Source organism: Scomber japonicus, unplaced genomic scaffold (genome assembly GCF_027409825.1).
Source record: "Scomber japonicus isolate fScoJap1 unplaced genomic scaffold, fScoJap1.pri scaffold_499, whole genome shotgun sequence".
Classification (NCBI taxonomy): Eukaryota; Metazoa; Chordata; class Actinopteri; order Scombriformes; family Scombridae; genus Scomber; species Scomber japonicus.
In genome coordinates this window covers 16,101-32,789 of record NW_026518556.1, presented here as the reverse complement: position 1 = coordinate 32,789, position 16,689 = coordinate 16,101, and the positions used below count along the sequence as shown (strand labels likewise).

At 44.5% G+C, this 16,689-nt stretch overlaps 1 protein-coding gene and 1 non-coding gene across 2 annotated transcripts; one reads left to right on the top strand and one right to left on the bottom strand.

Annotated features, from left to right (window-relative positions):
• The first annotated feature begins 1,490 nt into the window (after positions 1–1,490).
• LOC128354727 (proton-coupled zinc antiporter SLC30A2-like) lies at positions 1,491–13,488 on the top strand. The gene is made up of 6 exons (XM_053314902.1): positions 1,491–1,635; positions 6,481–6,634; positions 7,309–7,528; positions 9,210–9,315; positions 12,735–12,869; positions 13,343–13,488. The coding sequence occupies exons 1-6, from the start codon at positions 1,518–1,520 to the stop codon at positions 13,486–13,488; spliced, it is 879 nt and encodes a 292-aa protein (XP_053170877.1). The 5' UTR covers positions 1,491–1,517.
• Positions 5,360–5,432, bottom strand: trnar-ucg (transfer RNA arginine (anticodon UCG)). Its single transcript has one exon. It is a non-coding gene; the product is annotated as a tRNA-Arg (tRNA).
• Positions 13,489–16,689: the final 3,201 nt, after the last annotated feature.

The following is a 16,689-nucleotide window of genomic DNA, read 5'->3' as shown; positions in this document are numbered from 1 at the left end:
TCCTCTCTTTCTTCTCTCTTTCCTCTCTTTCTTCTCTTTCCTCTCTTTCCTGGAGCTTTTAAAGACACTGCCAGTCTTCAGCTTCCCTCCGGACGTCAGGAGCAGTAGCAGCTAATAGAGAAGATAATGACCTGTCAGAGGAAGCTTTGGGTTGCCCCCGAGCAGATGATTGATAACCACTGGTTGTATCTGAGGTTTCACTACAGCAGAGTTTACATCCAGCATCAGATAAGCTCTGGAAGGATAGAAGTAAGGAAGGAAGGAAGGAAGGAAGGAAGGAATGAGGCAAAAAAGGAAGGACAGAAGGAAGGCGGGAAGGAAGGAGGGAAAGAAGGAAGGAAGAGAAGGAGGGAAAGACAGAAGGGAAATAAGGAAGGAGGGAAGGAAAAGATGGAAGGAAGGAAGGTAGGAAGGAAGGAAGGACGGAAAGAAGGAAGGAAGGAGGGAGGGAAAGAAGGAATGACAGAAGGAAGGCGGGAAGGAAGGAGGGAAGGAAAAGAAGGAAGGAAGGAGGGAAAGAAGACAGGAAGGAAGGAAGGGAAAGAAGGAAGGAGGGAAAGAAGGAAGGAAGGAAGACAGAAGGAAGGAAGGTATGAGGGAAAGAAGGAAGAAGGGAGGAAGGAAGGTGGGAAGGATGGAGTGAAAGAAGGAAGGAAGGAGGGAAAAAAGGAAGGAAGGAAGGAAGGAAGGAAGGAAAGAAGAAAGGAAGGAAGGTAGTAAGGAAAAGAAGGAAGGAAAGAAGGAAAGAAAAGAAGGAAGGAAGGAAGGAAAAGAAGAAAGGAAGGAAGGAAAATATGGAAGGAAGGAAGGAAGGAAGGAAGGAAGGAGGGAAGGAAGAAAGGAAGGAAGGAAGGAGGGAAACGAAGGAAGGAGGGAAAAGACATAATGAAGGAAGGAAGGAAGTGAAAAAAGACAGAATGAAGGAAGGAAGGAAGGAAGTGAAGAGAGACAGAATGAAGGAAGGAAGGAAGGAAGTGAAGAAAGACAGAATGAAGGAAGGAAGGAAGTGAAAAAAGACAGAATGACGGAAGTGAAGAAAGACAGAATGAAGGAAGGAAGGAAGGAAGGAAGTGAAGAAAGACGGAATGAAGGAAGGAAGGAAGGAAGTGAAAAAAGACAGAATGAAGGAAGGAAGGAAGGAAGGAAGTGAAAAAAGACAGAATGAAGGAAGGAAGGAAGGAAGTGAAGAAAGACAGAATGAAGGAAGGAAGGAAGTGAAAAAAGACAGAATGAAGGAAGGAAGGAAGGAAGTGAAGAAAGACAGAAGGAAGTGGCTCTCAGGATGAGTCCGGACTGTTTCTCACACTGTTTCCTGGTTACTTCCTGTTTCTCACACTGTTTCCTGGTTACTTCCTGTTTCTCACACTGTTTCCTGGTTACTTCCTGTTTCTCACACTGTTTCCTGGTTACTTCCTGTTTCTCACACTGTTTCCTGGTTACTTCCTGTTTCTCACACTGTTTCCTGGTTACTTCCTGTGTTTCCTGCAGGAGGCTACCTGGCTCACAGTCTGGCCATCATGACGGACGCGGCTCACCTGCTGACAGACTTTGGCAGTATGATGGTGAGCCTGTTCTCCCTGTGGATCTCCTCCAGACCGCCCACCAAAACCATGAGCTTTGGTTGGCACCGATCAGGTCAGGAACGAGGGATGGAGGGATGGATGGATGGATGAGTGGAAGGATGGATGAATGGATGGATGGAAGGATGGATGGAAGGATGAGTGGATGGATGGATGAGTGGATGGATGGATGGACCACCAAAACCATGAGCTTTGGTTGGCACCGATCAGGTCAGGAACGAGGGATGAGTGGATGGATGGATGGAAGGATGGATGGATGGATGGAAGGATGGATGGAAGGATGAGTGGATGGATGGATGGACCACCAAAACCATGAGCTTTGGTTGGCACCGATCAGGTCAGGAACGAGGGATGGAGGGATGGATGGATGGAAGGATGGATGGATGGATGGAAGGATGGATGGATGGAAGGATGGATGGATGGATGGATGGAAGGATGGAAGGATGGATGGGTGGATGGAAGGATGGATGGAAGGATGAGTGGATGGATGGATGGACCACCAAAACCATGAGTTTGGTTGGCACCGATCAGGTCAAGAACGAGGGATGGAGGGATGGACGGATGGAAGGATGGATGGATGGATGGATGGATGGATGGATGGATGGATGGATGGAAGGATGAGTGGATGATGGAAGGATGAGTGGATGGATGGATGGATGGATGGATGAGTGGATGAATGGAAGGATGGATGGACCACCAAAACCATGAGCTTTGGTTGGCACCGATCAGGTCAGGAACGAGGGATGAGAGACCTCTGAGTGGAAGGATGGAAGGATGAATGGATGAGTGGATGGATGGATGGATGGATGGATGAGTGGAAGGATGGATGGATGAGTGGATGGATGGATGGATGAGTGGATGGATGGATGGATGGATGGATGGATGAGTGGATGGATGGATGGATGGAAGGATGAGTGGATGGAAGGATGGATGGATGGATGGATGAGTGGATGGATGGATGGATGAGTGGATGGATGGATGGATGGATGGATGGATGGATGGACCACCAAAACCATGAGCTTTGGTTGGCACCGATCAGGTCAGGAACGAGGGATGAGAGACCTCTGAGTGGATGGATGGATGGATGGATGGATGGATGGAAGGATGGATGGAAGGATGAGTGGATGGATGGACCACCAAAACCATGAGCTTTGGTTGGCACCGATCAGGTCAGGAACGAGGGATGAGTAGATGGATGGAAGGATGGATGGATGGAAGGATGGATGGATGGAAGGATGGATGGATGAATGGATGGATGGATGAGTGGATGAATGGAAGGATGGATGGACCACCAAAACCATGAGCTTTGGTTGGCACCGATCAGGTCAGGAACGAGGGATGGAATGGAGTGGATGAGTGGACGGATGGATTGAAGAGTGGAAGGATGGAAGGATGGATGGATGGATGGATGGAAGGATGAGTGGATGGATGGATGGAAGGATGAGTGGATGGAAGGATGAGTGGACGGATGGATTGAAGAGTGGAAGGATGGAAGGATGGATGGATGGATGGATGGAAGGATGAGTGGATGAATGGAAGGATGGATGGACCACCAAAACCATGAGCTTTGGTTGGCACCGATCAAGTCAGGAACGAGGGATGAGAGACCTCTGAGTGGATGGATGGATGGATGAGTGGATGAATGGATGGATGAGTGGATGAATGGATGGATGGATGGATGGATGGATGGAAGGATGGATGGGTGAATGAGTGGATGGATGGAAGGATGAGTGGATGGATGGAAGGATGGATGAGTGGATGGATGGAAGGATGAGTGGATGGATGGAAGGATGGATGAGTGGATGGATGGAAGGATGAGTGGATGGATGGAAGGATGGATGAGTGGATGGATGGAAGGATGAGTGGATGGATGGAAGGATGGATGAGTGGATGGATGGAAGGACGAGTGGATGGATGTATGAGTGGATGGATGGATGGATGGATGGATGGATGAGTGGGTCGATGAGTGGATGGATGGATGGATGGATGACTGGATGGATGGATGAGTGGATGAGTGGATGGATGGATGGATGGATGAGTGGAAGGATGAGTGGGTCGATGAGTGGATGGATGGATGGATGAGTGGATGGGTGGAAGGATGGATGGATGGATGGGTGGATGGATGGATGGATGGATGGATGAGTGGATGAATGGATGGATGGATGGATGGATGGATGGAAGGATGGATGGGTGAATGAGTGGATGGATGGAAGGATGAGTGGATGGATGGAAGGATGGATGAGTGGATGGATGGAAGGATGAGTGGATGGATGGATGGATGGATGGATGGGTGGATGGAAGGATGAGTGGATGGATGGAAGGATGAGTGGATGGATGGATGGATGGATGGATGGATGGAAGGATGAGTGGATGGATGGAAGGATGAGTGGATGGATGGATGGATGGAAGGATGAGTGGATGAGTGGATGGGTGGATGATGGATGGATGGATGGATGAGTGGAAGGATGGGTGGATGGATGGATGAGTGGATGGATGGGTGGATGGAAGGATGAGTGGATGGATGGATGGATGGATGGATGGATGATGGATGGATGGATGGATGGATGGATGGATGGATGGATGGATGGATGAGTGGATGGAAGGATGGAAGGAAGGATGAGTGGATGGGTGGATGGATGGATGAGTGAATGAATACTTTCCGTCCTGTCTTTTTTTCCTTCCTTCCTTCATTTGTCTTTTTTCCAACCTTTCTGTCTTTCTTTCTTCCTTCCATCTTTCCCTTAATTCCTTCCTTCCTTCTTTTGTTTCCTCCCTACTTTCCATCTCCCCTTTCTGTCTTCTTTTCTAACCTTTCTTTCTTCCTTCCATCTTTTCCTTCCTTCATTCCATCCATCTTTCCTTACTGTCTTCTCTTCTGTATTCTTTTCCTTCCTTCCTTCCACATTTCCTTCCTTCCTTCCTTCATTTCTTTTTTTCTTTCCTTCCTTCCTTCCTTCCTTCCTTCTGTCTTTCTTCACTTCTTTCCTTCTTTGCTTCCTTCCTTCTTTCTTCACTTCCTTCCTTCTGTCTTTCTTCACTTCCTTACTTCCTTCCTTCTGTCTTTTCCTTCCATATTTTCCTGCCTTAATCCCTTCCTTTATTCACTTCCTTCCTTTACATATTTCCCTTCCCTCCTTTCTTATTTCCCTCTGTCCTTCCTTCCATATTTTTCTTTCTCCCTTTCTTTCCTTCCTTCCTTCCTTCCTTCCTTCCTTCCTTCCTTCCATCTTTTCATTCCTTCCTTCCTTCCTTCCTTCCTTCCTTCCTTCTGTTTTCATTCACTTCCTTCGTTCTTTTCCTTCCTTCCTTCCTTCCATCTTTTCCTTCTCTCCTTCCTTATTTCCTTCCTTCCTTCCATCTTTTCCTTCTCTCCTTCCTTCCTTCCATCTTTTCCTTCCTACCTTCCTTCCATATTTTCCTTCTTACCTTCCTTCCTTCCTTCCTTCCTCCCATATTTTCCTTCCTTCCTTCCATCTTTTCCTTTTTTCCTTCCTTCCTTCCTTCCATCTCTTCCTTTCACATTTCCTTCCTTCCTTCATTTCTTTTTTCCTTCCTTTCCTTTCCTTCCTTCCTTCCATCTTGCCTTCCTTCCTTCCTTCATTTCTTTCCTTCCTTCCTTCCCTTCCTAATGGGGACAGTTCATGAGTCTATTGTCCTGGTCTTGGTCTGAATCATGTGCTGCTGCAGTAATCAGGATTACTGAACTGATGTGAGTCTCTAAAGCTTATATAGCGAATATACTCATTCCTGAACAGATACATATGCAAAGAGATGATATCCAACCACGAAGGGATTCGAACCCTCAATCTTCTGATCCGAAGTCAGACGCCTTATCCTTTAGGCCACGTGGTCACATAGACTGAGATTTGCATGGGCCCATTTTTTCAGGGTCGACTAGTCAGTGGGGAATAGTTAGACAAACACATTAATTAAAATATAACAGCATGGAAGGATGGAAGGGAAGAAGAAGGAAGGAAGAAAGGGGGATGGAGGAAGGAAAGAAAAAGAGAAGGACGGAGGGAGAAAGGCAAAGAGGAAGGGAGGAAAGAAGGAAGGGAGGAGGGAAGGAGGGAGGGAGGAAGGAAGGAAGGAAGGAAGGAAGGAAAGAAGGAGGGGAGAAAGGTAAGGGGGAGGAAAGAAAGAGAAGGAGGGAAGAAAGGGGGATGGAGGAAGGAAAGAAAAAGAGAAGGACGGAGGGAGAAAGGCAAAGAGGAAGGGAGGAAAGAAGGAAGGGAGGAGGGAAGGAAGGAAGGAAGGAGGAAAGAAGGAAGAAAGGAAGAAGGAGGGAGGAAGGAAAGGAGGGCGGAAAGAAGGAGGGGAGAAAGGAGGGAGGGAGAAAGGAAAAGAAGGAAGGGAGGAAGGAAGGGAGGGAGGAGGGAAGGATGGAAGGGAAGAAGGAAGGAAGGAAGGATGAAAGGAAGAAAGGAAGGAAGGAAGGAAGGAAGGAAGGAAGGAAGGAAGGAAGGAAAAGAGGGCGAAAGAAGGAGGGGAGAAAGGTAGGAGGGAGGAAAGAAGGAGGGGAGAAAGGTAGGGGGGAGGAAAGAAAGAGAAGGAGGGAAGAAAGGGGGATGGAGGAAGGAAAGAAAAAGAGAAGACGGAGGGAGAAAGGCAAAGAGGAAGGGAGGAAAGAAGGAAGGGAGGAGGGAAGGAGGGAGGGAGGAAGGACAGACGGAAGGAAGGAAGGAAGAAAGGAGGAGGGAGGAAGGAAAGGAGGGCTGAAAGAAGGAGGGGAGAAAGGTAGGGGGGAGGAAAGAAAGAGAAGGAGGGAAGGAGAAAGGCAAAGCTACTGTCAAACTAACAGAGCTGCGGTGGCTTCCTGTCTAAGCTTTTCAAAATAAAACCTTTGTTATTGAGCGCTATCTCATTATTATTAAAAATCGTTATTTTCTTCTCTCCACAGAGATCCTGGGAGCGTTAGTCTCAGTCATGTCCATCTGGATCGTTACGGGCGCGCTGGTCTATTTAGCCATCGAGAGGATCGTTCGCAACGACTACGAGATCGATGGTCACGTGATGTTGGTCACCTCTGGGTGCGCCGTCATCGTCAACATCATGTGAGTAGAAACAGAGTTCATTTAACTTCCTGTCGTCCACCAGGGTCAAATTGACCCCGTCTGTTTTGACTATTCCTTCTTTCCTCCCTCCCTTGCTTCCTTCCTTCCTTCCTTCTTCTTTCCTTCCCTCCTTTCCTCCCCCCTACCTTCCTTCCTCCCTCCCTCCCTTCCTTCCTCTTTCCTTCCCTCCTTCTCTCCTTTCTCTCTTCCTTCTTTCCTCCCCTCAACCTTCCTTCCTTCTTCTTTCCTTCCCTCCTTTCCTCCCCCTACCTTCCTTCCTCCCTCCCTTCCTCCCTCTCTCCTACCTTCCTTCCTTCCTACCTACCTTCCTTTCTTCCTTCCTTCTTCTTTCCTTCCCTCCTTTCTCTCTTCCTTCTTTCCTTCCCCCTACCTTCCTTCCTCCCTCTCTCCTACCTTCCTTCCTTCCTCCATCCTTTCTTTCTTTCTTCCTTCCTTCCTTCCTTCCTTCCTTCCTTCCTCCCTCCCTCCCTCCCTCCCTCCCTCTCTCTCTCTTACCTTCCTTCCTTCTTTCCTCCATCCTTCCTTCCTCCTTTTCTTCCTTCCTTCCTTTCTTCCTTCCCTCCTCCCTCCCTCCTTTCCTTCCTTCTCTCTTCCGTCCTTCCTTCTTTTCCTTCCTCACCTAAACACCCCCCCCCCCCCCCCTCTCTCTGCAGCATGGCGTACATCCTCCATCACTCCACCACCTTCCACGCTCACGGCAGCGGTTACCACCACATCGACGAGGACGGCCACAGTCCCGTCTCCCACGGTCACTCCCACGCGCTGCTCGGTGGCCATGGCAACACCAGCGTCCGCGCCGCCTTCATCCACGTGGTCGGCGACCTGCTGCAGAGCGTCGGCGTCACCGTGGCCGCCATCATCATCTACTTTCGGGTCAGATATAGAAAACATTCATGTTAGGGTGAGACCGAAATGTCAGTTAGATGAGACTGGCCCTTTAATAGGAAACTAATATGATCCAGACCTGGTTGGATTAAATGATAATAGTAAGAAGAAGAAGAAGGAGAAGAAGAAGAAGAAGGAGAAGAATAAGAAGAATAAAAATGATAATAGAGTTTTGACTAATTTATGGTCTTAATTATTGGTTTTAAAAGAAAAAAGAAAAAAAGATATTAAAGATAGAAAGTTATTGCATTGGGTCACTTTAATGTCTAAAATTAAAAAAATTATAATAATAATGCTAATAATAATATTCATAATATTTATAGTATGTATAATATTCATAATAATAGACGTTTTGACTAATTTATTCATTTATTTCTGATTTTTATTTCTTTAGATTTTAAATCTTGGCCAGACATGGACTTTTTCATGTTTAATTTTTCAGTATATAAAATTGTCTCTTGGTATATTTATTAAATATTAACTGTATAATATATCTTATAACGTCTAATACCAAAAACAATCACTTCATTGGGTCACTTCAATCTCATGAAAAATATTTTTAAAATAATAATTAAAAAATAGTATAAAAATAAAGTTTTGACAAATGTATTTATTTATAATATTTAATTTAATTTAATTAATTTTATTAAATTAAATTGATTTTATAAATCAATTCACTGTATAGTCTGTGAGTCAAACAAACAACAAACATCCTTCCATCCTTCCTTCCTCCCTTCCTTCCATCTGTCCTTCCTCCGTTCCTTCCATCTGTCCTTCCTCCCTCTGTCCTTCCATCTGTTCTTACTCCTTTCCTTCCTTCCTTCCTTATCTTCTTTCCTTCCTTCCTTCCTTCCTTCCTTTCTTCCCTCTTTCCTTCCTCCTTCCTTATATCTGCCCTTCCTTCCTTCCTTCCTCATGTTCTTTCCTTCCTGTCTTCCTTTCGTTCCTTCCTTCCTTTCATTCTTCCTTCACGCTAGTCACTTCATTGGGTCACATGTGTAATTTAAAGATATATTTTAAAGTGTAGAAAGTTTATTTATTATAATATAAACAGTAAAGTCCTCCCATTGTCTGCCCTGAGCATCTAAACGTCACATGACTGTAAAAAAAAACACCATGTGACGTCTCTTTACTCTCAGTTTCAAGTTTCTCTTTTCCTTCCCTCCTTTCTCTCTTCCTTCTTTCCTCCCTCCCTCTCTCCTACCTTCCTTCCTTCCTACCTACCTAACTTCCGTCCTTCCTCTTTCCTTCCCTCCTTCTCTCCTTTCTCTCTTCCTTCTTTCCTCCCCTCTACCTTCCTTCCTTCTTCTTTCCTTCCCTCCTTTCTCTCTTCCTTCTTTCCTCCCCCAACCTTCCTTCCTTCCTTCCTCCCTTCCTCTCTCCTACCTACCTTCCTCCCTCCCTCTCTCCTACCTTCCTTCCTTCCTTCCCTCCTTTCTCTCTTCCTTCTTTCCTCCCCCCACCTTCCTCCCTCCCTTCTTCTCTCCTACCTTCTTTCCTCCGCCCTTCCTTCCTCTCTCCTTTTCTTCCTTCCTTCACTCCTCCCTCCCTCCTTTCCTTCCTTCATTCACTCCTCCCTCCCTCCTTTCCTTCCTTCCTCTCTCCTTCTCTCCTACCTTCCTTCCTTCCGTCCTTCTTCTTTCCTTCTCTCTCTCTCTCTCTCTTTCAGCCCGAGTATAAGATTGCAGATCCCATCTGTACGTTCCTGTTCTCCGTCTTCGTCCTCTGCACCACCGTCACCATCCTCAGAGACGTCTTCAGGATACTGATGGAAGGTATTCGTCTCTGAGGTCATCAGTGTCCGCTGCTTAGGAGGGTTCACTGTGAGAGAGGAAGGAAACATGTCATGGTGATGGTTCTGATGCTAAGTTATCTGCAGCCATATTAGAGACTCTGTGAGGCTGCACTGGAAGGAAGGAAGGAACAAAAATAAGACAGGAAGGAACGAAAGGGAGGAAGGAAAGATGGAAGGAAGGAAGGAAGAAAGGAAGGAAAGGAAGATGGAAGAAATGGAGGAAGGAAGGAAGGAAGGAAGGAGGAAAAAGAAGACAGGAAGGGAAGATAGAGAGGAAGGAAAGATGGAAGGAAGGACGGAGGAAAGGAGGGAGGGAAGGACAGAAGGAAGGAAGGAGGAAAAAGAAGACAGGAAGGAAAGATAGAGAGGAAGGAAAGATGGAAGGAAGGAGGGAGGGAGGAAGGAAGGAAGGAAAAGAATACAGAAGGAAAGAAAGAGAGGAAGGAACGATGGAAGGAAGGGAGGAAGGGAGGAAGGAAGGAAGGAAGGGAAAGAACACATGAAGGAGAGTGGGCTGTATCTCACCCCTCGTCGGGCCGTTTCTGGCCCGCGGGCCTCATGTTTGACTTCCCTCCTTTAAGACGTCAGATGAGCTGAACTCATATTTCTGACCTGCCTGCAGCTCATCAAGCTGTTAACGGCTCGACCTGAAACTGACAAGGTCAAAGTCACATGACGCTGCAGGCGATCACTTCCTGTAACAGAGACACAGACGGAGTCATTCACTAAATCACATCAAGACTTTTTACTCTCCTCTACAGTACATACATGAAGTAAAACAAGTTTTTAACTTCATGTGGAACAAACCTTAAAGTCTGTAAAGTAAGAATAAATATGTGTTCTGAGTTTGACATACCACAGAAAAGTGTGTTGTTAACCACCCTGCCAAATTTCAATGATTAAACAAATCACCAAATATATGAAATTAGGCTTCAAAGTTGTGTAAAAATCAGCCTCTTTCTCTGCTCCCAAACGCTGTGGGCGTGGCCGCCGAGTCCGCTGAAGCCCCGCCCCCTATCAAGTGTCACCTGTCAATCAAAGTCACCACCTCTACCAGAAACATGGACGCTACGTCTGAGAGCTTTCTGCTGCTAACTCAGCTGCTAGCTCAGCGGCTAACTCAGCTGCTAGCTCGGCGGCTAGCTCAGCGGCTAGCTCGGTGGCTAACTCAGCTAACTGGCTAACTGTAGACTGTAGTAGTAGTAGTGTGTGCTGAATGTATTTATACCTCTACAGCAGCAGGGGCGGGTTTATGCTAATCACTAAATCCTGAACACAGAAATGTTGACACACAGTTTGTGAAGCCTAGCTCCACAATTCAAATCTAAATGGTTGAAATGCTTTTTACACCTTTTTTAGAAATACATTTATGACCTATTTAATGTGTTTAGAAGAAAATGTCTGAATTCACTTTACACCGTCTTTAAAGTTTTAAAGAGCACAGATTGTCACATCCTGGGGAAGATTTAGTGAAGCGCACCACACAGTCCCAAGATCATTTTAAAATCCTTCACACATCGCTGAACTCAACTCAAGATGACCGAACCAAAAAAAGCACCTGAGGCTTTTAAGAGATCATAAAGTTTATGAAGTATATAAAGATGTAAATGTGACTTTGCTCATTTTATTACCGACATGTTTCGGAGACAGATGACTGCAAACTGAGATACTGCTTCAACTGTAGTAACTTGAAGAAAGGGAGAGAGGGAAGAAAGAGAGGATGGATGGAGGGGAGAAAAATGTGAAGGAAGAATGAAAGGAACGAACGAACGAAAAGAAGACAGGAAAGAAAGAAAGGGAGGAAGGAAGGAAGGAAGAAAAGGAGGAAGACAGATGGATGGAAGGAGGGAAGAAAAAAGGGAAGAAAGGATGAAAGGAAGGAACGAAAAGAAGAGAGGAAGGAAAGAGGAAAGAAAGGAAGGAAGGAAATGAGGAAGGAAAGAGGGAAGGAAGGAAGGAAAGGAGGAAGGAAGGAGGAAAGAAAAGAAGGAAGAGAGGAAAGAAGGACAAATGGAAGGAAGAAAGGAAGCAAGCAAGGAAGGAAGGAAAGGAAAGAAAAGAAGGAAGGGAGGAAGGAAGGAAGGAAAGAAAAGAAGGAAGAGAGGATGGAAGGACAGATGGAGACATTAATGTGTATTAAAAACTCTAGTTGTATTATTAACTTGGTGCTCTTATTTAATGTTTCAGGCTCTCCTAAAGGAATAGAGTTTAACTCCGTGCTCTAATGTGTGTTTCAGGCTCTCCTAAAGGAATAGAGTTTAACTCAGTGCTCTAATGTGTGTTTCAGGCTCTCCTAAAGGAATAGAGTTTAACTTGATGCTCTTATTTAATGTTTCGGGCTCTCCTAAAGGAATAGAGTTTAACTTGGTGCTCTAATGTGTGTTTCAGGCTCTCCTAAAGGAATAGAGTTTAACTTGGTGCTCTAATGTGTGTTTCAGGCTCTCCTAAAGGAATAGAGTTTAACTTGGTGCTCTTATTTAATGTTTCAGGCTCTCCTAAAGGAATAGAGTTTAACTTGGTGCTCTAATGTGTGTTTCAGGCTCTCCTAAAGGAATAGAGTTTAACTCGGTGCTCTAATGTGTGTTTCAGGCTCTCCTAAAGGAATAGAGTTTAACTTGGTGCTCTTATTTAATGTTTCAGGCTCTCCTAAAGGAATAGAGTTTAACTTGATGCTCTTATTTAATGTTTCAGGCTCTCCTAAAGGAATAGAGTTTAACTTGATGCTCTTATTTAATGTTTCAGGCTCTCCTAAAGGAATAGAGTTTAACTTGGTGCTCTTATTTAATGTTTCAGGCTCTCCTAAAGGAATAGAGTTTAACTTGATGCTCTAATGTGTGTTTCAGGCTCTCCTAAAGGAATAGAGTTTAACTTGGTGCTCTTATTTAATGTTTCAGGCTCTCCTAAAGGAGTAGAGTTCAACTTGGTGCTCTTATTTAATGTTTCAGGCTCTCCTAAAGGAATAGAGTTTAACTTGGTGCTCTTATTTAATGTTTCAGGCTCTCCTAAAGGAATAGAGTTTAACTTGGTGCTCTTATTTAATGTTTCAGGCTCTCCTAAAGGAATAGAGTTTAACTTGGTGCTCTTATTTAATGTTTCAGGCTCTCCTAAAGGAATAGAGTTTAACTTGGTGCTCTTATTTAATGTTTCAGGCTCTCCTAAAGGAATAGAGTTTAACTTGATGCTCTAATGTGTGTTTCAGGCTCTCCTAAAGGAATAGAGTTTAACTTGGTGCTCTAATGTGTATTTCAGGCTCTCCTAAAGGAATAGATTTTAACTTGGTGCTCTAATGTGTATTTCAGGCTCTCCTAAAGGAATAGAGTTTTACTTGGTGCTCTAATGTGTATTTCAGGCTCTCCTAAAGGAATAGAGTTTAACTTGGTGCTCTAATGTGTATTTCAGGCTCTCCTAAAGGAATAGAGTTTAACTCGGTGAAGGAAGTGCTGCTGTCTGTGAAGGCGGTGAAGTCGATGCACAGTCTGCACCTCTGGGCTCTGACTCTGGGACAGTCGCTGGTCTCTGTTCACCTGGCCGTCGGTAAGATATCAAACACACAGAAATACACTCCTTTCCTTTCCTTCCTTCCTTCCTTTCCTTCCTCCCTCCCTCCCTCCCTTCCTTCCCTCCCTCCCTTCTTTCCTTCCTTATTCCCTTCCTTCCTTCCTCTTTCTTAAATTTTTCCTTTGTTCTTCCCCTCCTTCCCTCTTTCTTTGCTCACTTCCTTCCTTCCTTCCTTCCTTCCTTCCTTCCTTCCTTCCTTCCTCCTTTCCTTCCTTCTTTCTCTCCTTCCCTTCCTTCCTTCCCTCCATCCTTCTCTCCTTACTCCTTCCTTAATCAGTTTAATCTTCATGATCTGAGCCGACTGAATTCTGCATTTTGAAATTATGCTTCCAGCTGCATTAAGTTCTTCAAATGTGTTACAAGCATGAAAAGCAAAGAAATGAGAGAAAGAATATTAAAATATCATCCAGTGAAACAAACCTGAGTGTGTTTCCTCGTGTTCTCCTCAGAGGAAGGCTCCGACCCTCAGTCTGTGCTGCAGGAAGCCACCGATCTGCTTCACACCAAGTTTGGTTTCTACAGCATCACCATCCAGGTGGAGCTCTACTCTGAAGACATGAGCCACTGCAGCCACTGCCAGGACCCCTGTGACTGACCCCTGACCCCTGACCTCTGACCCTAACCCTGACCCTGACACCCTGGAGCATTACTGGCTGTGTCCCCCCTGCCCCCCTCCCCAAAAAAAAGCAGCGACCTGGAAACAGAAGGAGGAGAGTTTATTGTTGACCAACTTCATCGTACAGACATCAAAACCATCTCTGTGTTCGTAGTCGAGTGTTAATGACGAAGCAGTTAAAGTCCGTATAAAGTAAGAATAAATAAGTGTTCTGAGTTTGACATTCTACAGAAAAGTGTGTTGTTAACCACCCTGCCAAATTTGAATGATTAAAAAAATCGCCAAATATATGAAATTAGGCTTCAAAGTAAAAATCAGCCTCTTTCTCTGCTACCAAACGCTGTGGGCGTGGCCGCCGAGTCAAACATGGACGCTACATCTGAGAGCTTTCTGCGGCTAGTTCAGCTGCTAGCTCGGCGGCTAACTCAGCTAACTGGCTACTAGCTCAGCGGCTAACTCAGCTAACTGGTTACTAGCTCGGCGGCTAACTCAGCGGCTAGCTCGGCAGCTAACTCAGCTAACTGGCGGCTAGCTCAGCTAACTGGCTACTAGCTAACTGGCTGCTAGCTTGGCAGCTAACTCAGCTAACTGGCTAACTGTAGACTGTAGTAGTAGTAGTGTGTGCTGAATGTATTTCTACCTCTACAGCAGCAGGGGCGGGTTTATGCTAATCACTAAATCCTGAACACAGAAATGTTGAAACACAGTTTGTGAAGCCTAGCTCCACAATTCAAATCTAAATGGTTGAAATGCTTTTTACACCTTTTTTAGAAATACATTTATGACCTATTTAATGTGTTTAGAAGAAAATGTCTGAATTCACTTTACACGGTCTTTAACTTTACTGAGGTGCACTTAACAAGTAACGGGGCGACTTTACGAAACATTTATTTTATTGTCATTTTGTGAGTCCGGTCACTAAAACACTCAACACAAAATCGCATTACCGTATCATTCAACTATAACACTTAAAAAAACCCTTTTATTTTGCATTTATCAGCACAATATGAACATTTAAATAGTTTTATAACACACTATAAAGCTGGTATAAGCAGATAAAGGTGCTTTAATTCCTCCTGAGAGCATAAATAAACTGAATGTAGTTGAAATAATATAAAATATGTCTTCAGTAGAAAGGTTATAATTGGTTTTCATCAATAAAAGCTTAAAAATGTGCTTAAATCTGCTTATAACTACATTACAGTGTGTTTTAAAGTATCTATTTAATTGTCTATATTCTGCTTATAAATGCTAAACAGTTGGACTTTAAGTATCAGACTGCTTCGTATTTAAAAGATGTGTTAATTATATAAAAAGGACAATGAAAGGTTCATATATGAGTATTTCAGGAGATAATAATATAAAAGTATAAAGTATTAAAAGTCGTACACTCTCACAGCGAGTGATGCTTCTCAAACGTTCACAAACACTGCCGAAATATTAACACTTCCTTTAAATGTCCAAAAACTGCCAGACTGTTGCTAACGCTAACGCTAATGCTAACGCTAGCTAACGTTTATCGCTCATTTCAGACTTAAACAGGACAGGTAGCGATGTATAAGCAGAGGGAACCATGGGTGACTTTGATTTTGATTTTAAATTTACAGAATTTACCGAATGGCGACTCACACTCACTCTACAGTTCATCGTCTTCTTAGTGCCGTTAATTAGCTTTTCATTGACCTTCCTTCCTTCCTTCCTTCTTTCCTCTGTCCTTCCTTCCTTCTTCGTCCCTTTCATCCTTCCATCCATCCATCCTTACTTCTTTCTTTCCTCCCTTCCTTTCCTCCCTGCTACCGTCCTTCCTTCCTTCTTCCTCCCTTTCATCCTTCCATCCATCCTTCCTTCCTTCTTCCCTTTCTTCCTTTCCTCCCTCCCTGTTACCGTCCTTTCTTCCTTCTTCCTCCCTTCCATCCTTCCTTCCCCCTTTCCTTCCTTCTTCCTCCCTTTCATCCATCCATCCATCCATCCTTCCTTCTTTCCTCTGTCCTTCCTTCCTTCTTCCTCCCTTCCATCCTTCCATCCATCCATCCTTCCAGCTTTTTCTTTCCTCCCTCCCTTCCTTCCTTCCTTGACTCGAGGACAACAGGAGGGTTAACTAAGATTAGTGAACATCTGGATTCATGCAAAATATAATGAAAATATAACAATTGGTTCATTTTGTATGAAAAGCTCAACACTCTGCATATGTAAGGTCTAAACTTCCCCTGAGAGGCAATGCCAGTACAGTTAATTGCCCCTTTAACGTGTGTCAGTGAGGAATGTGTAATAGTGTGTTTTAATACGGCTGAAGAAGCAGCAGCTCGTAGCTCCGACCCTCCGAGACCAAGTTCAGCTCTGAGAGGGAAAGAATGATTTAGTCCTTCAGTCGGACGATTAGTTTCAGCTCCGAGCCGTCCTTTAACTATCTCATCTATCTCTCCTTCCTCCTGTAGCCTCAGTGGTACTCATCCATCAGCTCTGTGTCTCTCTGTTCCCCTTTTCATCTATCTATCCATCTGTCTGGCTCTCTATCTATCCATCCATCCATCCATCCATCTATCTATCCAGCCAGTCGAGGTTTTCAGCTACTTTTTAAAGCTTTTTGACTGATCTCTGTCTTGAAGTAGGAACTATAACATAATATGATTTACAAAACCATTATTACAGGGCTGCTGTTACTGTATTAAACTATCAGCAGTATTGTTATTATGCATTAAAGGGATAGTTCGGGGTTTTTGACAGCAGTGACTGAGTTTCGGCCTGCTTTTGGTGTTGAAGAAAGTAGTTCCCGCTAGTTTCTGGGGTCACAAAGATAAAGAGTAAATACATTTGCATCACAAAATCGTTGTCTGTAAAAATATTAGGCCTCATAATCACCTGCTGGCACTATTTTCCCTCCCTTCGTATCACTGCGCACTGCCGCCCATTGACAGCGGCGCACCTTTCCATCAGCTGTTTCACAGTGTTTCCCGAAAACCCGAACTATCCCTTTAATATCAGCAGAAAAGGAAAAAGACATTCAATGATGAGAAGAGAGAGAGAGATATGATACAGACTTACTGAAAAGGCTGCAGAAAGGGGAAGAAGTCCTGGAGATGATTGAGTTGGAAGCTGGGAGCCAAGGGGTGAAACTTGGGCTAGAAGATGGGAACCAATAAGTTGAAATTTGGGCTAGAAAATGGGAACCAAGAGTTGAAA

What these genes read in the sequence shown, in the direction of transcription:
- LOC128354727 (XM_053314902.1), top strand. Translation starts at nt 1,518, where the DNA reads ATGACGGACGCGGCTCACCTGCTGACAGACTTTGGCAGTATGATGGTG. An exon ending in CCATCATCATCTACTTTCGG is followed by an intron (nt 7,529 to 9,209) that starts GTCAGATATAGA and finishes TCTCTCTTTCAG; the next exon opens with CCCGAGTATAAGATTGCAGA. An exon ending in CTTCAGGATACTGATGGAAG is followed by an intron (nt 9,316 to 12,734) that starts GTATTCGTCTCT and finishes TGTGTATTTCAG; the next exon opens with GCTCTCCTAAAGGAATAGAG.